Below are 26,370 nucleotides of genomic sequence, written 5' to 3'. Positions count from 1 at the left end.
TCATGTTTCCCAATGCAAATTCCTGTTATATCTACAAGTTTATGGCAAATTACAAGTTTTTTTTAAACGTAGAATTTACAAAATAGACAGTTTATTTGATCTGATTGGTCTATGCATTCATTTATACGTCACATGATTCTTTTCCCACCCTACATCATATAACTATGAGTATACCCTTTTATTCCTTTTCCATCAGATACTTATCTAGCTTCCTCTTAAATGTACTTATGCTAATCACCTTAACTAGTCTATATGGTAGCAAGTTCCACATTCTATCCACACTCTATGTAAGAGGTTTCCTCTGAATTCCTTCCTTGCATTTGTTAGTGAGACCTCTAGTTTTGGATCCTCCCATCACCTCAATCATCTTCACAGTTAATTATAGAACCCTTTCATTATTTTAATGACGTTTTCAAGCAAGCCTCAAATCTTAGGAACAGAAAATAAACGATCACCTAATAATTTGCCTCAAAAAATGTTACATTTAAAATCATAATTAAATGAGCATTTTATTTTCTAATTCTTCCCACACTGCATAGAACCACTTAATTAATCAGTTCCTTTACTTACCTCTTGCCAACTCTTTTCCCGGCCAAAGTGACACCATAGGACCTGCAGTGCTTTCCCAGATTGTAATTATTTATGTGGGCTTTTAGGAGTGCTAGTAGTCCATTTAATTCTAGTTGCTTTCATTCCTAATCTGTCCCTATCCAATGCCACAGATGCATTTTCAGCGGAGGTTGCTGGATAGCAAGGAGGAGGAAAAACTCTGGCCAATTTCCCACCATCCTGCTACCCCAATCTTATCCTAATGATACCGAGGGATGTTTTAAGCTTTCACTCTTTAATCTGTACTGAGTTAGTAGACTTAAGAATTAATTCTGCGACTTTCCTGACCGGAGACACTCAGCTATTCTTGGAAAAACAATATCATGTCATGGTGAGGGGATTGGAGAGGTCGAGCCTGACTTTCTGGATTAGCATTAAGAATTGCATAAAATTTTTCAGCGTGATTAAAAAAGGGCTCCTCCTCCCCATTCTATGCACTTTCCACAAACCTTAACACTGAATGGCATGATCTATAAAGATCACAGATTAGGTTCTTTCAAAATGTACTGTACTGCTACTTTCAACAAGCTACAGCTGCCTATTCAGCATAAGGAAAACAGGTCATACATTGTGTCTAAGACATTTATTGCATCTCATCACTTCCCACGAAGCAGCTTTACAACTGAATCTTTCCTTATAAAGTATGCATAATCAAACGTTGTGCACAAAAAGTCAAGACACCTTGCTTAATATCCCAAAGTAGAGTACATACGTACCAGAAATTATATGACTGCAATAATTGAGATTTAATGCAACACAATACTGTATTGTAGATCTCCCATTTAAAAGACAGGCTCCCTCTCACTATAAAAGCAATACAACTTAGTGAGGCACCAGAAAACTATTATATCTTAAAATGAGAGACTACTTCTGATTATAGGGCTTTGCTTAAAATAATTAAAAAATTTTAAAAAAAGCACTACAATGCCCAAGAATTCTCATTTTAGTTTAAAAAAAATCCCTGTAGGTTTGAAAAGGTTCCCATCCATTTTAAACTGGTAGGAATTACTTGGTAGGTGTCATCAGTATCGACCTGCAGAGAGAAAATAACACATCACTTCAAAATCTGGTGTTTTTTTTGAAAAAAGTTTTGCAAGGCAGGCGAGAAATTAAAGGCCTCAACACTTACGTGGGGTGTAAGAACGAGATCGAGATCTGTATCTTCTGTAATAGGGTGAAGGTGAACGTTTTCTAGGAAGAGTGCAAACATTTTACTTCTTAAGAAATCCAGAATACAGATAGGACTTGATTACATCAGCACTCAACCTCACTGCTTACCAAACACCAAAGAGGGAGCAATGCTGAAAAAAACTACCCACATCCACTTTACAAATTCACTAGTTACTGTTTTGTTACAATATAAATTGTACTAAAATTAACTTTAATTGTGGCTGCTTCATAATTTAATCATAATTTCCCCTCATAATTCAGCATTTAGAGAATACCAACAGCCCTGGTTTGATTGCAGGTGAAAGTGCATTTCATTTCAAAGTTGTAATAGTACAAGCCAGTTTGAAGGTTAAATGAGTAGTTCTGACATGTAGCCAGGGGTTCACCTAATTATGAAGTTAAAATTAACCTACATGGTGTCATGTTGCATTGTAGGGTTTTAGAAGAATGAGTCACTGTTTAATTTCAACAACTTGCATTTACATGGTGCCTGCCTTTCATGGAGAATAATGCTCAAGGCATTTTATAGGAGCGTAATAGACAAAAATGATGCTAGAGCCAAAGAAAGGGAAATTAGGAGGGGGTTAACAAAAGACTGATTTTAAAAATCTGAGTTTTAAATTATGTCTTAAAGGAAGGGGAGGTAAATTGCAGATGGGGTTAGGAAAGGAATTCTGGACTGTGGAGCCTAATGGCTAAAGGCATTGCTGCTAACAGCAGGGCAAAGTGAGGGAGCGGAAGCGGCCAAAGCTGTAGGAATGGAGTGTTCCAGGGTAGCTGTGAGGCTAAAGGAATAGAGAGCCTAGGCTGTGAAGGTACATAGCAGGAGGACGAAAACTTTAAATTGTAGATCAAGGACTGACATAGGTCAGCGATAACATGCATTTATGCAGCACCCATTGCAAATGTTCTAAAGTACTTGACAGAAATATTATTAACCAAAATTTGTTCAAACCACAAAAGGAGTAATAGGATAAATGACCAAAAGCTTGGTCAAAGAGTAAGGTTTTAGGGGTGTTTTAAAGGTGTGAGAGAGCAAGGCTAGGAGCAGGACTAGCAGTGCAGGGTAGGGTAGGATATGGGTAACAATGTTTAGGATAAACTAAGATTTATTGAGCGTGGAGGATAGCAGACTAGCCAGGATAGCGTTGGAATTTGAGTTTGGATGCTGACAAAGGATAAACAACAGTTGGGAAAGGCCTACTAAAATCTAATGATCCAATTAATTCCCCAATACCCTTCAAATTAAGATTTGTTTGATACAACAGGTATTTATAAAGCATCTTCAACTTGGAGGTTTACTGAAATGGAGAGATCGTCAGGCTGTAGAACAGAATTAGAAGGGTTGAGGGAGGTTACCAAAGGCATTTATACAGAAACAGATTGCAGGATGCTTTTGAAGGTGAAGGTGGGGAATCAGCAAGGCAAACACACTTAAGTAAGTGAATTCAAGAGTACTGCACTGGAAGGGTTACAGCCAGAGTCAAAGTAGTGGAATGTAAAAACAAATGGCAACAATGTCCATGAATAGACCATATCCAGTTCGAGCCAAGCATTACCTGTAGCTGTAATCCCGGTCATCATATCTGTCACTGTAAGAGTCATTGTAATGAGAAGAACCAACACTGCTGTAAAATGTCAAAAAATGGCATCATGTGCCCAATTCAGTAATCACTATAAAAGGTATTGTGCAAAAAATAGGTTTTGTATGAAAAAGACTGAGCTCACGTTGTTGGTCTGCCCATATAAATTCCTGGAGTTGGAGTGTGGGGTCTTTTTGTAATGGAATAATCTACCCTAATGCGTCGACCATCCAGTTCCATCCCATTGGCACGTTCCTTTGCCTGTAGAAAAAAAACTAAGCATTACCTTGATTGCAAATCACATCGTGGGGGAAAAAGAAGTGTAGGTCTCAAGGATTAACTAAAACATTTGCAATTTCCACTCAGGCTGGTCACTTTGCAAATTTACCTGGAGTTAATTTAATATTTTTATAGTGTGTGGAATCTCTGGAGTCAAATTTTATATTCAGGTAATTCATTCAAATAATTGAAATTTTAACTACCAACAGTGATATTCTTAACAGGCAAATTATCTCATCGATAGACAACTGCAGCTGTTGCTGGAATTGATCCTGCAGTTAATGTACTATTAAATACCAATCAACAGTTAGCATGAACAATAAACAAGATACTGGGAACACAGATAAAGAGAAAAGTTTGGTTAACATTTTGAGTACAGCATGCTGTCAAACCTGTGAGCTGGATGTGCTCTTTGTATTATTTCTCTACCCAAAACCACACTACTTCAGAGCTTTACCTTTAGTGCAGTTGAAAAGCATAAAATTTGAGGAATTACAAGATTACACAAATGGCTGCATAAAATGGGAAATTTACTAATAAGGCCATTTATTTATTTATAGTCCTAAGATGTGGCACTGGGAAACAATTTAATTAAACTAAACTGCTCTTTCCCACAAAAATGAGTGGAGGGATGGGAGAGAGTAAGAGAAAAATGAGACCCAAGAATATTTTTTGTTTCTCGCTTACCATAAGAAATCAATACTCAAGAGTCTGTAGTTTCAACTTCCACCTAGTACATCTTATGAAAATATAAGCTTATCACAGTGGTCTACCTCCTGTCCCAAAACATACAAGGGAATGATTTGAAATTAGACCAAATAGACTATAGTACAGTAGGCTATGGGTTGGGATTTCACAATGTATCTATTGTATTGGAAGGATGCATTAACGTGGATGAAGCAACTTATGTTGAGCACACATTAGTAAGAAAACATGCAGCAATCTAGAGATCTACTTGTCCTGATTAAATGTGGAAGCCTGGAATTCCATCAGTCGGAGTGAAACAGTTTAGCAATCTGTCCACGCACACTATAAAAATACGGAAATGCTGGAAATGTTGCCAACTACAACACAAAATGTTCCAAAATTGCAGATACTACCACAGAACCGTTTCTTCTTTGTTTACGTGGACGTGATCAACTGAACATTTCCATCTTCTGACATTAGTGACATCCACTACCTATTTTTCCATTCAGATTTTGATATTTAAAAGATACTTAAAGCTATTAAAATCTTAAAACACCTGAAGACAATTATTACAAAGTAGAACGGCTAAATACATAAACTTATGAAACTCCGGATCCGGTTCAGGTCCTTATGGAGAGAGCAAAATTCGCCATTGGTGATTCTTTCCCCCCCAAGCAAAACACAACATGGTCTGTTACTTGCTTCTCAGTTTCCGCTTCAACTTCCCTCCTTGTCATCTTTACTACTTACCTTACTCCCCATAGATAAAAGCAAACTGCTTATCTCAGCAAATCAAATACGCATAACGTACAAGAAAATATTGCAACAGTTAAAGGTTACATTATGTCGCCTTTCCCCAACCTAGCCTCTCAGCGCCAGCTGTAATCTGTATTTTAAAAATAATAACTTTTAAATGTATTTTTGGAAGGGGGGCTTAGAAACCTGTGGTCCAAATGTGAAGTTTAAAGCACGAGGACGCGAAGGGAAAGAAAGCAGGCCAACGCCTTGAAGTAAAACGTAATCATCGACTCTCAACATGTGCAACAGATATCTTAGCTCGTGATGCTCAGCTAGTGCTTTGCTGCTCGTCCTTTCTCGCAGCCCAGGGCTCTACGGTAACGTTGAATGGTTATGAGACGCTGAACGCGCGCCATTATCAAATAAAATTCAAGTCACGATATCCAATCAGGAAGCTCCACTTTGCAACAATCCGAGCAACCCCCTAACCAATCGGGTCCGCCCCCGAGGGATCACGTGCTCACAGCTCATTACAAGCCCGCATATCCAGGCATTTAATACCATGGGCAAATTGCATCAGTTTCAAATTCTTAGGATCCCGTTGCAAATATGTTTTTGACTAAATCGCAAGTATAATCCAGTCCCTCCTATTAAGATAATGAATACAACAGGGGTTAAACACTTATTTCTGCGCCAAGGTGGAGCTTTTGCACTTCTACAATTTTCTTTTTCAAACCTCCCTGTTTGGACGGGCAGGTAACATAAAGGCAGAGCTTGTACTAACCAATTGGTTCTCGAATTTTGCTTCCTCTGGGGAATGGTCTATAACCTGTATTCAGTAATAAAAATGGAAAATGCTGGGAAATCTCAGCAGGTCTGGCAGCATCTATGGAGAGAGAAACAGTTAACGTTTCAAGTCCATATGACTTCTTCAGAGATGGAGGTAAAAATGTGGGTTTTATGCTGTTTCAGTGCCACTTCTCATAAAACCCAGACCTGCTGAGTTTTTCCAGCATTCTGTTTTTATTTCAGATTACCAGCATCCACTGTATTTTGCTTTTATTAATCTGTACTCAGCATTTCGTCAAGGTTGGGTGCTCACCATGTACACTCCTTATCATCCCTTTAGCTCTGAAGTCATACGGACTCAAAACATTAACTCTGTCTCTCCCCACAGACGCTGTCAGACCTGCTGAGTTTTTCCAGCATTTTTTGTTTTTGTGTACACTCATCCTACTTTGTGGCACATCACATTGGTACACCCAACTTCTATGCCACTCGGTTGCTTTTATTATACTTTCATTTATCGTACTAAACCCAATATTAAAAACAATTACCATCTTTCAGCACTTGCTCAACCTAGGTGAACAAGAACAAAGTGTTGCGAAGTTCATAATACATACAAAACACTAAACTGTTCAAAAGTTATATCATAGCATTCTTTTAAATGAACTGTTTTATTACGAGTCTCCCATTGACTTAGTTTGAGGTACTGACTGTCTCAACAGTAAACATGTCCTGGGCATGCACAAGCACTGTTAAAAATTCTGCCACTTATAATATCCCACATGGCAATATCAGAGACCTGGCTCAAAAGGGGAGAACTGGAAAATTAATATCCTTGATAAGGTTCCAAAAAGATAGGGAAGAAAGAAAAAGGAATTGATCCATGAAGCTATTATAGCACAGGAGAGGAATTATGCTAATATAAACTGTGAAAGCAACAGTGTAAAGACCAAAGCAGGAGAGGAATTAATGAAATGTGTACAAAAGAACTCTCTTGGTCAGTGTGCTTCTAGCCCAATGATTCAGCAAGCAATGTTGGATCTAGCTCTGGAGCATAAAGTGGGGCAAGTGGAATAGGTTTTGATGGGATAACATTTGGGGAATACTGATTGCAATATCATTAGGTTTAGAACAGATATGGAAAAGAAATGGCACAATCCAGTGTAGAAATTCTTAACTGGACAAGAGCCAACTTCCAGGAGTTGAAAAGAGAACTAACCAGGTGGATCGGAATCAAAAACTTGCAGACAAAGCTGTAACTGAATGATGGGAGGCCTGCAAAGAGAAGATGGTTTGGGTACAGAATTGACATTCCCAAAAGGTGGAAAGGACAGACAACCAAAGCCAGAGCTCATTGGAGACGAAAGACACATGAGACAGAAAAGGAGGGTTAATACAATTGTAAGTTTAACAATGAAGTATGAGAAACAAGCTGAACATAGAAAGTACAAAAGAGATCTAAGAAAGGAATAAGAAGGGCATAGAAAATAATACAAGAATAGATTAATGGTTAACACAAAAGGGAACCCAAAAGTATTGTATAAACACAAAGAGGGTAGTTAAAGGAACATTGGAATTGAAGGAGGACCAAAATGATCATCTTTAGTCAGGGGCATTAAATGAGTAATTTCAGTACTTTGCATTTGAGTTCACTAAAGAGATGTTGCCAAGCCAATGTAGTGGTAAAAGCAGTAGAGATACTGGATAAGATAAAAATAGATAGATATACAGTACTGAAAGAGTGGCCAGTCCTCAAAGTAGAAAAAGTCAGCTAGTCTGGATGAGATGCACCCTAAGTTGCTAAGGGAAACAAGGGTGGAAATTCCCAAGGCTCTGGCTACAATCTTCTAACTTCCCTTGGATATGGGGATGGTGCCCAGAGAACTACAGGGTTTCAGATGATACAGTTGCATTAAGGGGGGGGGGGGGGGGTATAAACCCAGCAACTACAGGCCAGTCATCCTAACATCAATGGTAGGGAAACTTTTAGAAAATAATAATTTGGGATAACATTAATTAGCATCTGGAAAAGTACAGGCTAATAAATGAAAGCCAGATTGTTAAAGACAAATAATATTTCACTAATGTTGAGTTTTTGATGAAACAGAGCATTGATGAGGGTGGAGTGGTTGATGCTATATATATGGCATTTCAAAAAAAGTGCATAACAAAATGTCATAATAGACTAGTTAGCAAAACTAAAGCCAATTGGATTAGAGGGACAGTGATGGCATGGGTACAAAATTGGCCAAGGGAACAGAAGAGAGAGCAAAGAGTTAAGTGTTTTCCCAGACTAGAGGGAAGTTACACAGTGGTGTTTCCCAGGAGTTGGTTTTAGGACCAGTGCTCTTTGATATATATTAATGATGCAAACTTGGAAATGCAGGGCATAACTTCAAGGTACGATACAGAACTTGGAAGTGTAGTGAATAAGGAAGATAGTAACATATGTCAGGAGAAAGGAGACTGGCAAAATGGGCTTACATGCAGCAGAATAAATTTAATGCACAGAAGTGTGAATTGATAAGTTTTGGTAGAATGAATGAGGAGAGGCAATATAAGCAGTTCAATTTTAAAGAGGTACAGGAACAGAGACACAATCTTTGATGTTGGACAAGGCTGTTAAAAAAACATACAGGTCTTTGGCTTTAGCAATTGAGGAAGAGTACACAAAATCATGCTCTACAAACACTAAAGCTTCAGCTAGTGTACTGTGTTCAATTCAACATCACACTTTGGAATAGTATCAGGAATGTGGGACTTCAGATATGTGGAGACTGGAGAAGCTGGGGTTGTTCTCCTTAGAACAGAGAAGGGGAGATTCAGCAATTGTTCAAAAATCATGAAGGGCTTTGATAGAGTGAAAAAGGTAAACCTGTTTCCAATGACAGAAGGGTCAATAGCTAGAAAACACAGATGCAAGGGTGAGAGGAGTGAACTTTTTATTTTATACACAGCAAGCTGTGATGTGGAATGCACTGCCTTATAGGGCTGTGAAAGCAGATTCCACAGTAACATTCAAAAGGAAATTGAAAAAATTACAAGGCCACAGGGAAATAGTAGAGGAATTGGATGAACAGCTCTTTCAAAAAGCTGACAAAGTGGACCAAATGGCCTCATTCCACGCTGGATCATCCTATGATTCTGAATGAATTCTTAATTATCAACTCCCCTGCCAGCTCACTGAATAGATGAATTGCATCGTACAGTGCTGAGTTATAGACACCAACAAGATCCCACGTGACCTCTGGGCTGAATTTAAAAACTTTAGGATGTGCAAATTTACTGGCAAGGCCTGTTCCAATGCCCTCAAGATGGCAGTGGGCCTCCCTGGACCACTGTTACAACTGTGGTCTGATAGGCCATTTGAGTCAATAACTTTGGTGTAGGGCTATAGTCACATATAATCTAGAAAGAGAAAGGACGTTTGCAACAATTCAACTGATTCATGGTCACTTTTACTGATATTAACAACTTACTTCCAGATTTTAAAAACAAAATTAAAGTTTTCAAATATCACTGTGGGATTTAAACTCTTAATTGTCTGGAATTAACCAAGGCCTCTGAATACTATTCCAGTAACCTTAGCACTATTTTAAATGCACATATTTAAGGTCCCTAATGATCTCTGGAGTTCCAATGTTCCTGGGCTAAGGAGAGAGGGGGAAGAAATAAGCCATGTATTTCATCCCTGGGCTAGACAGTATGTGGGGCTTTCCTCGGTCACACCAGTTGGTATATTTAGCCATCGAGCAACTAGATTTCCATCATTTTATGGTACATGATTTTTCTGTTTCAGGTGGATCTTGGCAATATTAATGAAGAATTGACAGGATCTGCAGACTATGGCACTATGTTTTTTTTCTGCTAACATTGTACTCTATAGTGTGATAGGGATGCAGGGTCTACATTATTTCCACTCATTTTTTTCCTATGGTCAACCCTGAGATTTACTAGACATGGCTATGCGATTTTGCATAATAGTGAAGAAGCAAAGAAATTTTTAAGAAATGGATAGATTCTTGTTCCTTTACTAGCATCTCCTTGTACTAATTCCCAGGACTGTGGACCCATTTTCAGAGCTCTGCCAATTTCATACTAGATGCCAAACAGGCTTTCAGTTGACAGAGAATCCTAGGAAAATAGGCTAATGCCTGGGCATCCACCTGGCACCAGGAAAACTATTGCACCCACGAGCAACTGGAAAACATCACATGGTAAACCGTGGTTACAAACTGCTTTCGTTTAAAATGGTAGAAAAGAGAAGCTATTCAAGGATGAACTAGCCACAGGCAACAACAGAACTTAAAAAACTGTACAACTCCTATGATGTTCTGATGGACAAAGACATTACTTGGTGCTGTACCAAGTTATGAAGGTTCAATTCCTGATCTACTGTCAGACAGATAAAGCCACTAAAGTTAGTCTTGGGGTCAATGTTCCCCCTAAACTGTAGGGGTGCGTGACTATGCAGCAATCTGAATACACTGCGCAGTGCAACAAATTAGTTCCCTTTAAGATGTGTCTATATGCAGCTGTTCCCCCATATTAAGGGAATGCACAGTGCCAGCAGAACATACAAAGAAAAATTACAGGGAGCACTGCTTAGGGTCTCAGGTTTCCAAATACTGATGGCTAGCCAGTAGCATTCCACTGGGGATGTTGAATGAGGCTCAGCTGTGGTGCACTTTGTAACCTACTAGCCTTTCTTGGTTCAACACATGAAAATAAAAGCCACTTGGGCAAAGTACCAAAGAACTGTAGTCGCCTGCGGAACTGTACCTCAAGCAACAATCAGTGCCTTGAGGAAAGAATGAAAAAAAAGTGGGATAATACGTAAAAGGTTCTCTCCATAAACAGTTTTGCTGCCAATGAATCTCCTACACAGCAAGGCTTCCATGAACTAAAGGGCCAGCTTCTTGAGGTTATCCTGTTCTAAAATTTTTGTTTGTGAAAACCAGAATCAAAGTAGAACAGGAAAAGGAAGCTTTTACTAGCAATTAAGTATACAAGATGGTTTTACAAGATGGTTTACCTCAAGGCTATGAATAAATTGTAGCAATAGATTTTATATTTATGATTTTTGCAAGGTTATCAAATAGTGTACTAGATTTAACTACCCTATTCATAGCAAAAGCCAAGGAAAAGCAACATTTTAAGCTTTTTGATGTGGCTTCACTTAGGACAGAAATTACAGCCTTCACCTCTCAGTCTGGATTGACAGCAGCAAAGCAAGACTTTTTGTTACTTCTGAACTGTGGTAACAGAAGAACGCTTAGGCTTGTCCCCTAATGGCTATTCAGGCTGCTGTTTAAACATACTTCTTTAGAGTCTTCAACATTTTCAAAGTAGACAAAAGCAAATCCTCTTGATCTTCCTGTCCGCTGATCATAGACAACATTAATTCCAGCAAGTGGTCCATATCGTGAAAATACTTCACGCAGCTCTCGTTCGGTGGTGTACAAGCTCAGACCAAACACTCCTAGACAATTATTAGGGTTTGGATTGCTCTAGAGAGGAAACAAAAACAATAGTTCAACCTTCAAAATTTCATTTTAGAATGGGAACAATACTGACATTAACATTTGAAATATAAAATGCTCCCCTCCCTCCCTGTGTAACCACTATGGAACTATGGTTAATGAAACGTATACTTGTTTGCGGATATCAGAGTGTCACCTTTCAGCTACAAGCCACTCTTGTGAACAATAACCCTTTTGGCTTCATCAGCAATCCTGCAGATCAGTATCCAGGGTGGTTTTGGATACAAATCAGGTGTCTGAGCCAAGATAAAGTCAGCACTGGCTGGATACACAGTAGTAAAATTAACAGGTTAAAATACCTTCCACCTGGGTAGTAGTTTATGTTTTCCGTTATACCAACGTACCCTTCCAATTATATTTTCTTTCAGGAAATTCATTTCATAACTATTTTAAATTACAGTAAGAAAATTATTTTTCATTAATAAATCTAATCAAAACCTGCAGACAAGAGAGATCTGCATGAGAATGAGCCTGATTAAGCCCACACTTGTTGAATGTTGGTCTGCATATCTGTATAATCTAAAGTTGTACTGGAGGAAATGCAGGAGGAAATATAGGGAATTTCCACTATCTCAGTTTCCTACCATGTTTTTCGTTCCTGAAGGAATTGCACTTGCTACTAGAAAACACTGGTGTGCATCTCCTATCTTAAGATAAGGGTACTAAAATTAGTTCCAGCGATCCTGTTTTAGAAGAGAAAAATGATCAAGCTCTTGCTCCTGGTGGCTATACACAATCCCTGCTATAAATGCAAATGTGGATTCCAAGTGAGGACAGGATCATGACTGATTCTCCCCTCTCTCCCTAAAAGATCTCTCACTTCATCTACCCCTCTAAATGGGAACATATTAAGAGGGGTAGATGAAGTGAGAGATCTTGGCATACAATTACACAAGGTCCCTGAAGGCAGCAGTTTAAGTAGACAAAGTTGTAAAGAAGGCATATGGAATGCTCTCCTTCATTGGCAGAGATATAGAATATAAAAGTAAGGATATAATGTTGGAGTTGTATAAAACACTGGTGAGGCCACAACTAGAGTATTGTGTGCAGTTCTGGTTACCACATTACAGGAAGGAAGTAATAGCTCTGGAGAGAGTGCAGGGGAGGTTTACAAGAATGTTGCCAGGGTTAGAAAAGTGTAGCTACAAGGAAAGACTGGATAGGTTGGGGTTGTTTTCCTTAGAACAAAGAATGTGACTTAATTGAGGTGTACAAAATTATGAGGGGAATAGATAGAGTGGACAGGATAAAATTGTTTCCCTTGATGGAGAATTCTAGAACCAGGGGACATGAATTCAAGATAAGTGGCAGAAGGTGTAGGGGGACATGAGGAAGAACTTTTTTTACGCAGAGGGTAGTGGGTGTCTGGAATTCACTGCCCAAGTTGGTGGTAGAGGCAGAATCTGCACCTAAAGTGCTGTAAGCTGCAGGGCTATGGGCCAGGTGCAGGAAGGTGGGATTAGAAAGGGCACCTGGGTGTCCTCAGGCTGGCATGGACAAGATGGGCCGAATGGCCTCCTTCTGTGCAGTAACTTTTCTATGGTTCCCTCTCAAGTCAGTCACTTTGCACTTGGCTTGAGTATATCTTAGCCATTTTTATGCACCCAACAATAGCCAGTTGCAAAATAACATTAAAAGACATCTGAGGGGAGGTTTCTGTCTCACTCATCGTGTTTAGAGAATGGTATGTGGTGAGTGAATCTTTTAAAAACGGAGGAAAACCAAATAAAAACAAAACATAATCAATTGAGAGCCCATAAATACAAACAGTGCTAAACACCCAAGTCAACCCAGGTCTTGTACCTCAGGCATTCAAGTTGTCAAGGAATGTAACTCCCAGCCAATCTTTCAGTAGTACTGACCAGTCAGAGTATAGAGCCTTATAAATGGTCATGGTTGTACAGTAGCAAGTTCATCCTTTTTTGGGAGGAAACAAAATAGGGAGGTACAAATAAAGACTACTTAGAAGCAGTATCTGAGACCACATTTTCTCCATACCGCTCATTCGTTTCAAATAGACTCGATTCTTGACAAGTAGTCTTATAAATGTTACCCCTTTTGCTCTGATGGAGATCTATAGTAAGATAGTTAGGATCACTGTTGAAATGAGATGTTGAATTGCTGATATGCTTTAATATATTTCGCTTCAACCTGCTCCTGTACTTTATTGAATTGTGTTGCTGAGTGGCAATGATGCAGAAGCATTTGATGAAAGATTCACGTTTACTGGTGGTAAGGTGAATTCCTAAAGAGCAAACTTTCTTGCAATTTAAACCCTTTACACAAATCAATCAGAAAAAAGCAACGGGTGACAATGTACACTGACCCGGTTTCCAATATGACGTCGTCTTCTCGATATAGGAGAGTGGCTGTTGCTTCTCCGGCGCCTGTATACAGGTGAGTAAGATCTACTCCTATGTCTCCTCCTGTATGACCGAGAGTGTGATCTGGATCGTGAATAGTACTTGGAGCGGCGTCGGGAGCCTGATCTGTTAAGTAGAATCAAATTAACGGTGATTATAAACATTGTGGCCAGTAGGAACCAATTTTTTTCCTAAAAGAACAATAAATACATTTATTTCCTACATTAAACATAAGAGCTAGGAGCAGGAGTAGGCAATTCAGCCCCCCGAGCCTGCCCCACTATTCAATACGATCATGGCTGATTTCATTTCGGCCTCAACTCTGATTTCCCGCCCTCTCCCCATAACCTTTCAACCTGTTACTAATTAAAAATGCCTATCTCCTCCTTAGCTTATCGATTCAGCGTCCCGCCATCCATTGCACTCTGAGGTAGTGAATTCCACAGATTCACAGCCCTTTGAGAAAAGTAATTCCTCCTCATCTCTGATTTAAATCTACCACCCCTTAGCCTAAAACTATGGCCTATCGTTCTAGAATGCCCCACAAGGGGACTACACAACAGTGGCTACACATATTTAGCTGTAAACTGCTTTGAAACAATGTGAAATTGTGCAAAGTACAATATTAATGCAATTCTTACTTTAATTGCAAAGAGTAGGGCACAAGTTAAGTATTCCCATAGACAGCAAGTGTGATTGTGATGATTAATAACTCTCATTAAGTCAGAGCAAGGTGGATGAAAGTTTCCCCCAATAGCTCACTGCATAAATCTGCAAATGCTGCAGCACTAAGCAAGGAATATACTAGGTTTAAAGAGAGTGTGGAACTTACTACCAAAGTGCATTTGAGGTGCATTTAAGGGGAAACTAGAAGGGAACAGGTGGTTAATTTTGATAGATGAAGAAAGATAGAAAGGAAGAGGTTCAAATTAAGTGTAAACGCTGGCATGGGCTGGTTGGGCCCATTTCTGTGCTGTATTGTTGTACTTATATGTAAGGTGTTGACTAAGTCACAGTACCGTGAAGGAGTGGTGTGGAAGCTATAGTTAGCCACAATGCTTAAAGAACAGTCAGTGTGACTGTCATATTAAGGTTGAAGAGATGCTGATGTTGCAGATTGAAAGCTCATGCAATTTAAAATAGCTAGAGTCAAAATGAAAGCTGCTTTTGTTTATCAAGTTACTAAATGAAAGGCTTAAAGAAGAGTTATCCACAGGATCTGGTCAGGTTGGGTTTTTTTAAAAAACCGATCAAGAACAGCTTTTCCTCTAATGCCAGTGAGCTTATGCATGAGCAGCTGAGTCAGATACACCAGCAAGATTCTGGTTTTGATTCACTGCGCCAAATTAGCTGACCTCAGGTGGAGCAGCAATAGGAATGCAACAGTTGTCCTCCTGGTCTCTGCTTAGGGAGCAGAAAATCAGGGAGGGCTCCTACCCCTAAACACTATCCAGGAAGTGTGCATGTCATTTGAAGACAGCATCAGGCATGCAGATATATTTTGCTATGGGACTCTGACTTGAGGTTCACACATAAACGTTGGTTATTTGAAGATACTGGAGGGACACTGGCACTTATGAATATATACATCAATACTGAGTCATTACCTTCTAAAGAGTGGCATGGAAAACACTAATTGACGTTTGAGGCATGGTTTTGAGAGGGTGAAATCATGTTTAACCAATTTATTGGAGTTCTTTGAAGTAGTAACATGTGCTGTGGATAAAGGGGAACTGGTGAATGTAGCGTACTTAGACTTCCAGAAAGTGCCACATCAAAGCTTATTGCAGAAAGTAAAACCTCATGATGTAGGGGGTAACATACTGACATAGAGGATTGGCTAGCTAATAGAAAACACAATAGGCATAAAAGGGTCATTTTCTGTAACGAGTGGTGTGCCACAGGGATCAGTTCTAGACCCATCAGCCAGAGGAAATTTCATCCCTGCATCCAGTCTGTCCAGCCCTGTCAGAATTTTATATGTTTCAATGAGATCTCCTCTCATTCTTCTAAACTCCAGTGAATACAGGCCTGGTGGGCCCAATCTCTCCTCATGACAATCCTGCCATCCCAGGATCAGTCTGGTGAAGCTCACTTCAGTCCCTCTATGGCAAGTATATCCTTTCTTAGGTAAGGAGACCAAAACTGCACACAATATTCCAGGTCTTGGTGAAGCGGAGGTAGAAGATCAGCAGAGTAGGCTCAGGGGGCACATGGCCTACTCCTCCTTGCTGTTCTGTCTACGACCAGTATTTTGTGACAGAGGTATCTTTTTGAGAGAAGGGAGAGGAAGAAAAGTTAGGGAGGACTTGGGTCCTGATGGACTTCATCCTAGGGTCTTAGAAGTGGGGTCTAGTGAGATAGTTGATACATTGGTTTTAATTTTCCAAAATTTCCTGGATTTGGGGAAGGTGCCATTAGATTGTAAAACAGCAAATGTAACTCCATTATTCAAAAAGGGAGACAGACAGAAAGCAAAAAACTACAGGCCAGTTAGCTTAACATCTGTCATAGGGAAAATGTTGGAAGCTATTAAAGATATTATGGCAGGGCACTTAGAAAAATTCAAGGCGATCAGGCAGAGTCAACATGGTTTTGAGAAGGGGGTATCATGTTTAACCAAAATATTGGCGTTCTTTGAAGAAGTCACATGTGCTGTGGATAAAGGTGGATGTACTGTACTTAGATTTCCAGAAGGCATCTGATAAGGTGCCACATCAAAAGTTACTGCGGATAATGAAAACTCATGGTGTAACATATTGGCATGGATAGAAGATTGGTCAGCTAACAGGAAACAGAGGGTAGCCATAAATGGGTCTTTTTCTGGTTGGCAGAATGTAATGAGTGGTGTGTCACAGGGATCAGTGCTGGGGCCTCAACTTTTTACTATTTATATGACAACTTGGGATGAAGGGACCAAAGGTATGGTTGCTAAATTTACTGATGACACAAAGATAGGTAGGAAAGTTAATTATGAAGAGGACACAAGGAAGCTCCAAAGGGACATAGATAGGTTTAAGTGAGTGGACAAAGATCTGGCAAATTGAAATTGCCCATTTTGGCAGGAAGAATAAAAAAAGCATATTATCTAAATAGAGAGGGAATGTGGGGCTCTGAGACTCAGAGAGATATAAGTGTCAATGCATGAATCACAAAAGGCCAGTAAATTAGGTACAGCAAGCAATTAGGAAAGCGAATAGAATGTTATCATTTATTGCAAGAGGAATTGAATATAAAATTATGAAGGTTATGCTTCAGTTGCACAGGGCACTGGTGAGACCACATCTGGAGTACTGTGTACAGTATTGGTCATCTTATTTAAGGAATGCATTAGTAGTAGTTCAGAGAAGATTTACTAAACTAATACCAGGAATGGGCAGTTTGACTTATGAAGAAAGGTTGGACAGGCTAGGCTTGTGGCTGCTGAAGTTTAGAAGAGTAAGAAGCAACTTGATTGAAACATACAAGATCCTGAGGGGTCTTGATAGGGTGCATGTGTAGAGGATGTTTCCTCTTGTAAGAGAATGTAGAAGTAGGGGTCACCATTTAAGACAGATGAGAAGAATTTTTTTCTGAGGATAGTGTTTGGAACTCTTTGGAACTCCCTTCCTCAAAAGGAAGTGGAAAAGCACTGTCGTTGAATACTTTCAAGGCAGAGGTAGATTGATTCTTGATACGTAAAAGGGTGAAAGGATATCTGGGGTAGGCAGGAGGTTACAGTCAGATCAGCCATGATCTCCTCGTATGTTCGTATGAACTTCATTTGCCAAATTCTGCAAGTTAAGTAGTGTCTTCCTATATTTTGTCATAGTCCTCTGCATTAATTACCCGCTGTTTTGTGTGTCACCTACAAATTTTGAAATTGTAGTTCAATTCCAGAGTCTAAATAATTTATGTAAATGATGAACAGTTGTCCTTGCACCAATCCTTGTGGAACACCACTTTTGCCAATCTCAGCAACTTGTATGTTTCAATCAAATCGTCTCTTATTCTTCTAAACTTCAGCAGCCACAAGCCTAGCCTGTCCAATCTTTCCTCATAAGACAAACTGCCCATTTCTGGTATTAGTTTAGTAAATCTTCTCTGAACTACTACTACTAATTTACTTACATCCTTCCTTAACTAAGACGACCAATACTGTACACAGTACTCCAGATGTGGTCTCACCAGTGCCCTGTGCAACTGAAGAATAACCTTCATAATTTTATATTCAATTCCTCTTGCAATAAATGATAACATTCTATTTGCTTTCCTAATTGCTTGCTGTACCTAACTTAGCCTCTACTCTGTTTTTTCCTGTTTTGTAGTCAGCTTGCTATTTATTCTGCCACTTGTGCTCTTACCACATGCCTAAGCTTAGTCAAGTCTATGAAGCCGTACCTTATCAAAAGCCTGTTGGAAATCCAAATATATTACGTGGTCAGTAATAAAGAATAGGTTCAACATTACATCTGGATTTCTGGCGGACAGAATTAAAGGACATGCAGATTCTGAGAAGATTGTAAACTTCACAGCATTATACTGGGAGAAGTACCCGTTATCCAAACTTAAAGATATTCAAGTTCTTCTATAGTATTTTCACTCACCGTGACCTAGACCTTGATCTAGATCTAGAGAATGATGTCCGAGATCCTGACAGATTTGACGTTCTTGACACAGAACGAGAAGCAGATCGACTTCTGGACTTGGCCGGTTCAGCTGTGCTCCCACTCCGTGATCTTGATGTTGATCTCCCATTCTAGAGCATCAGGACATTTCATTAGCAAACAGAAGAACAGGTAAAACTCCAGCTATAACCTAATCAGGCAAACATCTTATTCTCAACTAAAGCACTTAATTTCACCTCAACCACCTCCCTAATAAAGCAAACCCCAATTAACCTAACTAGAATGTTAAATTTCCCTAAAATCATATTTGTTCCAATTCATTTTTCTATAAATCCATCTGATTATAAATTTTAGCATGCAATTTATACTACAACTGTAGCATACAGACACAAATAGACTATATACATTACTTGGCCTAGGTATCTTTTCTCCAGACACCTTCTTTTAAATTTACTTCACTTGCTTTTACTTTTTTCTTTTCTTCATTCTTCATTTTTCAGTTTTCTCACACCGAGTATTCTTCACCTTCCAAACCACTTAATGCCTTACACCATGCATGCTCTTCTATCTGACCATTCTTCGCTCTCATTTCAGCTTCAAATTTATTTGACTGATCTGCAATACTTGTGTGTATAGTCATTATCTTGATTATCTTCCATTATTCCACCTTCTTCATGTATATTAACCTTAATGGAAAAAGAATATTCAGCATGATGAGGTATATGGGTTCAGATTAAAACTTGTAAATCTTACTTTCCCCATTAAACTTTCTCCACCCATTTTGGGATTTTAGTTTTTGAAGTGTCTATCAGGCCAGGGATAAGCAAATTAACTTTTACTCTTTTTTATAAATCAGGGATAATACGAGTTCCTCTGGATCAGAGGTGACACAATGAAGTAACTTGCTGCTTTAATAAAAACTGAGGTAAAACTTTTTTTGTTTAAGAAGTGTACAACTAAAATTTCAAGACACCATTATTGATCACCCATCTTCCTTCCACACAAGTTTGAATGTCTAACAGAAATGCATTAGAGGAGGAAATAGGTGATGGCAATCACTGTGTCCTTTCACTTGGCATAGGTTTAAATTCAGCATCCAGCTGATGTGCTAACAGCTGCCTCCTCTCTCTTTAGCTTTAAGACCTCTTCATAAAATTAGTTTCAACAGTCTCAACTGAATTCCTACTGAGGCCAGGACCACCTTTACAGTACAACTGTAGCTCTGTTTCACTTTGGAGTCAAACTTGACCATGACTCCTGTGTACATTATAATTTCATTGTATGTGCAAAGTAAAAACCATTCTGCAACAATGCTACAGTTGTAAAGTAAAAGCTGTCTTTGTGACTACAATGAGAAAACTGTTTAATTTCTCTGTACTAATACCCCTGCCCTGATCCTAAGCAACACAAAAAGAAAATCACAAAGACCAAAATACAATGGGATGAATCAGCTTTTTCCTTCCATTATATAAACAAACTGGGTGGGAAACAAGAGGCAGGGTAGGGGACCATATGGAGATCAACACTCTCATCTACTCTAACCTTCAGAATTACAAGTCCCAATGACTCATCCTTCTGGGAATGTTCATAATTTTATTACAATCACATAATTCTTAGTATTGCTACAACAATTCCTCAGAAATTAAAACATAGGTACTATAATAAAATAAGATAAAACACTAGGAATACAACAGCAGTTCTGAACTGATCAATTAGAAACAGAGTGGCACCAAGTCAGTCATGCACCTGGAAGAGAAATATTCTAAGAATCACCTTAAATGAGTCCTCAAAATGAAGCTATAATCACCGAATGCTAGAAAAGAAGGGGGCTAATACTAATAAATCCTCTAAAAGCTATCAAGCCCACTAGCCCACAGACTCAGAGGGATAAAGATGCCCTTTTTGAACCTGTATTTCATCCCATTGCTAGAAAAGACCTGAGAAGTTAGGCAGTAAATGAGCGATCTGGCATTTCTAGATGCTGGTGTTTCATTGATTTGGAGGTCAACAAGGATGTGAGATGACTGACACTAGAAGGGTTGAACTCTAACAAAAATATCACTCGGGTTGGTCAATAGAATGGAGATTTCTTTAGAAAAAGTTAAGGATATGTAAGATAGTATTTTGATACCAAAGTTCAGTGTTAACTTCATTTCCTTGTGGTAAGTGTACAAGTTCTGTGCCTAGTATACATAGTATGGTATCTGTAAAATGGGAAACTGCATCTCCAACACAAAGAGATTACAGAAGGTGAGGTTTTAGGCTATGTCAGCCAGATACAAGCATATACAAATGTTCCACTTAGACATTCAGGTTCTCAAAATAAAGTTTGAGATTTAAACCAACTAGTCCAGATACATCTATCAGTACCGATGAATTTATCCAGCAGCAGAAGATTCAGAAGGAATGGGTCCTCTGGATCCTCTACAGGCGGGGGTGGTTCATCACTCGACATCTCAAAAGACTAACTTTATCTTCCCAAAGGAAAGCAAGGCCACCAGTTCATCCAAACCAGCTCAATGAGATTGTATCATTTCAGAAAGCATTGCTAACCTTAACATATAGACTTTAAGCTATTCACTAGACAGGTTATTTTATGCTGTTACCTTGCCAGCTAATCAATGAGCCTAATCCTAAATGTATTTCTCCAATTCCTATCAATCTTGGGCACTGATTTCAACCTTATAATCAAAAAGCAGTTAATTTTGTTTTACTGTTACATAACTGAACTGTCTTTGTAACCTCTTGTTTATTTCTTCTTTGTAACCTCTTATTTATTTCAATTAAATCGATCTACAACATATTTGCATACTCAAATGTTTGTTTAAGTGCAAGCCATGATTCTAATAACCAGTTGTTAGTTCATGCGTTTGTTGACTTCTCTGACAATTTGGAAAAAAGTTAACAATCCATTCAGTGGCTAACAAAGTACCTGATGGGAGGTTTTAGCAGCATAAATGCAAATAATATGAACTGGCTTCTTTAACGCAAATTTAGACAGGTTAACTCCCAGCGTAAACTGAGTGGCAAACTCCTAACTGCCCCTTGACACGAAATTAGGGTAAAGGGTTAAGGATTTGTCCGGTGGTCTTGATGAATATTTTCGTCAATGTATCAATCCCAGCATTCTCACACATTAGAAAATCTGAATGACCAATGTGGGCTTCTGAAGATTGGTAATGATGCTATTTGATAGGTTATCTTCGGAACGCAAACTTTTACATTCTTTCATATGTTTCAATGGTACAGTCCAGAAGTAAAACCTAAAACAATGCGAGAGAGTTAATATACAGAGAAGACATTCATGGATATGAAACTGTGCTAAGCTGATTTATCTAATATGGTGATTACTTCAGCTGGTTTAATTTTTTACTATTTCACAGAGGGGTCTGCACTTCAGTAGTAATTTCTATTCTCCATTACCTCAGTCTCAGGTCTTTCCTCTCCATCCCTGATATTCAAGACAGTAAAAGATATTACAGACAGAGACAAAAGTAGATTGTTCATCCTGTCAGGTCTGTTCCACTAATTAAAATAATAGTTTATCGTATCTTAACTGCTTTGGTTCCATATTAATACCCTTGACTAGCAAAAAACTATCCATCTTGGATTTTAAATTATTAATTGAACCACATCTTTTTTGTGGGAGAACGCTACACACTTCTGCCTCTCTCCCAAGTTCTCTCAAATAGCCTGGCTTTGATTTAAGGTTACGTACACTTACCCTAGACTCCACCCCCCCCACAACAGCAGAAAATGTTTCTCGCTAATTCTTTTCAAAATCCTAAAAACTTCAATCAAGTGACCCTGTAATCTTCTATATTTCAGAGAATATAAAGCTAATTTATGTAATCTCCCCTCAATTTAACCCTTGGAGCCCTGGTAACATCCTGGTGAACCTGCACAGCACTCCATCCAAGCCAATATATCCTAAGGTATGGTGTAGTCCAGACATGGGTCTATCTGGGGCTTTGTAAAGCTGTAGCAAAACTTTCTCCCCTTGATATTCGAGCTGTCTAGATTATAAAAGCTAACATTCTATTAACCTTTTTGATTAGTTTTTGCTGGATTTTTTGCATGTGACCACTACATTTTAGTGATGTGTACAAGATGTTCACCTTGCTCATATTTTGAGTATTTGTGGTAATTATTACATTTCAAATCAAATTCAAGAGTGAGCCTAAAATATACACATTAAGCTAAACACTTTCCTGAAATACAATCAAAATGGTTCAGCAGATGCATCCAGTTGGTAATGACCTTAAAGTTAATCTCAGATCCTGGAGTTTCAATTATCAAATAAAAATGTATCTCTGGAAAGCTAATCTTAAAAATTTAATACAGTTTTAAATGTGTAGGTTTACGTCAGTTGATTTAAATTACAAAATTCCTCTAAGTTATTTAAACCATAGAGTTGGGGGGTGTTTTATCCGTTTTCAAAAAGATCACTAGGTAAGGTGTCTCAAGATGGTAGAAGCTTTCCTCCATGGAGCATATTCTTATAATGGTTGTCAAAATTTAATTTCTTGATAAATTAAGGGTTATGTTGATGAGCAGCCTATCCACTACCTTATACATTCACTCCCTCCACTATAGGCACACTGTAGCTGTAGTGTGTACCATCTACAAGATGCATTGTAGCAACTCGCCAAGACTCCTTCAATAGCATCTTCCAATCCCTATCTGGCACTTAAGAACAAGGGTAGCAGGCACATGATAATCTATGATTTAAGTTTACTCACATGCAAGTAGTTAAACATATATATCCATTCTTAATTTTATCAGGTACTTAGGTTGCAATAGCTCTTTCAAAGAAAGCAAAGATGCCCTTCTGCAAATTTGTGTACAAAACACTGGCGATCCTACATGGCTACATACCGTACTTATTGTACCATGAACACGCAACACTTCCATGTGGCATGCTCAAAAAGCAATAAGGTTATAGCAGACTTAAATGGATTAAGATACAACAGCTCGCTTCATGACTCAGTGGTTGTAAACATTGGCTGGGTAGTACCAAGCCAAACAGACCATGAACGTTCTAGGTGCAAAGCTTACTGATGCTGATATAATTAACTTCAGTGCCCAAAGGCTGGGAAAGAGAATCTAACTAGGCCTTTCATTAATTTTCTACCAACTGAACCTTTATGTAAAGTGCAAGTGTATGGATGCCATATGAGAGAAGATAGGATTCAAAATGGAAACAGGAAATGCCATGGCAGTATTAGTGAATAGGGGAAGGTAGTTAGCATTTCACATCAATGACTATTCATCAGAACTCAGGCTAGGAATCAGATCTGACGTTCCTTACATTTAAAAAGCTCAACATCACAAGATTGAGCACACAAACTAGAAAGTAGGAAAAAAAATTTAAGTCTTAGAAGTGTTAACTCATACCAATTAAGAAAAAAAATAGAAGATCTTACCCCACAGAATGTCTTCAAACACGAGAACATTATGTAAAGGTATATGATTGATCTAATTTTTCAAATTTGTTTCACAACCAGAATGCTGAAAGGTTCTTTAGTTTCCTTTGCTAATTTATGGCTAGATTGTAAGTGCTTTAAATGCAACTTTCCTAGCTATTCACTGAGTTGAGTCAGTTACTACCTGAGCAATAAAGGCCAAGAGGACAACAGGCTTAATCCAACGTCTATGCAGTGCTAGCCAATTGCAGGTTTAATCCTACAATTGGCTCCTGGGTTAGGGACCCCAGTTGGTAGTTTTCCTCCAGGCATTTTTAAAGATATAATTATTCTACTGCACGTGGAAGCAATAAAAACAGTTCAAGGAGGTGGCTCAACATGATCTTCTCAAGGACAATTGGGGATAGGCAACAAAAGGCTGGCCTTGCCAACGACATCTGTATCCCATGAAGGAATAAATTTTAAAAGAATTCAAAAGACTATCTTCAATTTCACTGAAAAGTGACTTCTTTAAAAAGGACTTCTCATTCAGTGGAGGCATGCACTGTTCAGCAGCAGTTGCTGAGAGACAAGTCAGGAGCAGATGACAACTTTTTCCTCAACTCAAAAGGATATCAAATTGTAATTACCTCACTACTGCCCAGCTAAGATCATGTAGCTCAGCAGAAGTGAGTATTGGGCCTACGACATTTCAGATTTGTACAGTTCAGTATCATACAAAGCAGAAGATTTCCCTTAATTTTTTTTTAAGCAGCGAACACGGGTATCAGGTGAAACATCTTACAACTGTCCCGATCATGGTAGTGTGTGGGACTAACGCTTGCAATGCAAAGGAGCTTTACATTATTTTTATGAATTAATATTGCGCCATTCCAGAATAAAAGTTCCAAATATATTCTTTTAAAAAGGGCAGGACAGAGCTTCAACTAGTTATGCTACAAATGTTAGGACACATTTAACAACACAATTCTGCGCACAGCTCATTACTGACTCCCACAGTGTGAAAAGAAATCATAAGAGTCCCCTCTGGCTACTTTATCGCACCATCTGTGTCAAGCCTAATTGAGGGTGATGCTAACAAAACAACTTTCAATAAACTGGACATATGACTGATGATTTGGTTCCATCTCAATGTCAGACTTAGTACAACTTCCAAGACTGTTCCAAGTCAAACCGGAAAATATACTAAACGTTAGCTGACTTTTGTTAAGATAGGACCTCAAAAATACTACACACTGTGGTTAACAGCCTACTCAAATAGCCATAAATGAATTGTAATTACACTACACTTGAAAAAGTGTATTGTGAAAATGTCAGCTATATGCAAGGTCCTACTGTATTTTCTCTTTTCAGAGGCACTTGAAGTCCAGTTCCTCATACACAAATAATCCTCCAGTATCTCACCCACTGGCTAAGTCAACGCCTACTTTACCTCGCAATCCATCCAACTAGGCCAATTCTGGCAACACAACGCCTGAGATCAACTAACTCAATGCAGACCTGTCATCAAAATCGGGACCTTCAGGTGTGAACCAATACCAGTGACTTATCAAGTTAGCCACCAGGAAAACAGCAATGGCAACCAGCAAGCTCAGCCCCTTAGAGAAAAGTCTCTAAAACTAAAACCAATGCAATTTTTGTTGCTCTGATATATACAAGTCTATTATCTATTTTGTGCAACATATCAGGTGAAACCCATAAGGGACACTTACATAAAAGCAATTACAATTCCGAGTTGATCAGTCTTGTATAAACATTTTTACTTGCATCTACTGTACAATATATATTTGATACGAATCCTGTTTTGACCTGCTAGTACTGCATTGCATTGACCTGCAAAGCAACGTTTTGCAAATCAAAACTCCGGGTTTAAAATAAGTGATTCCCACGGATTGACAACTGTTTAAAAAAAAAAACTTCTCTGAAAATAATTCTCGCAAAGGAATCAACCAAACATTACAAAGGCTGGATTTAGGAAAATTGAAATTTCAGAGACACCTTACAAAAATGGCTGACAATAATAAATAAACCTACCGTCTGCTTTCAATTGAGGCTGGAAGCAAAGCATTGCAGCGGGGCGGCGTGGGAGGGGAGAGGTGAGTTTATGTTTAATTTTTTAGAAAATAGAAGTTACCATTATTTTTAAAAATGAGGGGAGCACGTAGAAATTTTTGAAAACATATAGATGCCTCTTTGGTCATGCAAGTAAGGCAATAGGATGGCAATAAACCTACTGCTCACCAGGGTCCTGCTCGTGGTCAAAAGGAAATGATTTACAGAAACGAGAATATATAAACCCTGGAATGCCAAACCCTCAGAGGCTGCGCTGCAAACCCACAGACTCTTCATTGCACCATTTCTACTCACCCTTTCCTCATCAGTCAAGTCTTCCGTGTCACTCATTTTAACAAAAGCAAACAAAAGAAACACACACACAGCACACGCAGGCACAAATAAAGCAACAAAAAAAAATATATTTTAAACCACCCGACGAGATTAAAGACAAACTTTTACCGCGCAACCCGCAACTAAACCAAACAACCGACAGCTGACAAAATGGCGCCCTGACAACCAGGTTC

General features: G+C 38.7%; 1 protein-coding gene across 7 annotated transcripts; it reads right to left on the bottom strand.

Annotated features, from left to right (window-relative positions):
- Positions 1–26,370, bottom strand: LOC121269066 (transformer-2 protein homolog alpha-like). 7 transcript variants are annotated; one of them, XM_041173501.1, is made up of 9 exons: positions 26,159–26,370; positions 18,829–19,051; positions 18,345–18,496; positions 13,722–13,884; positions 11,174–11,362; positions 3,508–3,623; positions 3,339–3,407; positions 1,739–1,800; positions 1–1,642 (listed from the first exon to the last, which is right to left on the bottom strand). In XM_041173501.1, exons 2-9 carry the CDS (start codon positions 18,856–18,858, stop codon positions 1,632–1,634), a joined length of 792 nt encoding a protein of 263 aa, XP_041029435.1. In that variant the 5' UTR covers positions 18,859–19,051; positions 26,159–26,370; the 3' UTR covers positions 1–1,631. The 7 variants fall into 7 exon arrangements, with proteins under 7 accessions (XP_041029435.1, XP_041029438.1, XP_041029437.1 ...); XM_041173504.1 differs by having other exon boundaries at positions 18,835–19,051; XM_041173503.1 differs by lacking the exon at positions 26,159–26,370 and adding an exon at positions 25,826–26,033.

Source organism: Carcharodon carcharias, chromosome 23 (assembly GCF_017639515.1).
Source record: "Carcharodon carcharias isolate sCarCar2 chromosome 23, sCarCar2.pri, whole genome shotgun sequence".
NCBI classification, from domain to species: Eukaryota; Metazoa; Chordata; class Chondrichthyes; order Lamniformes; family Lamnidae; genus Carcharodon; species Carcharodon carcharias.
Note: the sequence above shows the minus strand (reverse complement) of the source record. Positions and strands in the feature narration are given on the sequence as shown.

Bases quoted from the DNA above. Each gene is read 5' to 3' on its own strand.
- LOC121269066 (XM_041173499.1), bottom strand. From the start codon at position 26,194: ATGAGTGACACGGAAGACTTGACTGATGAGGAAAGG. The intron at 13,885-18,344 runs GTGAGTGAAAAT...TCTACTTAACAG, and splicing joins AGATCAAGGTCTAGGTCACG to ATCAGGCTCCCGACGCCGCT. The intron at 3,408-3,507 runs GTGAGCTCAGTC...GACATTTTACAG, and splicing joins TATATGGGCAGACCAACAAC to CAGTGTTGGTTCTTCTCATT.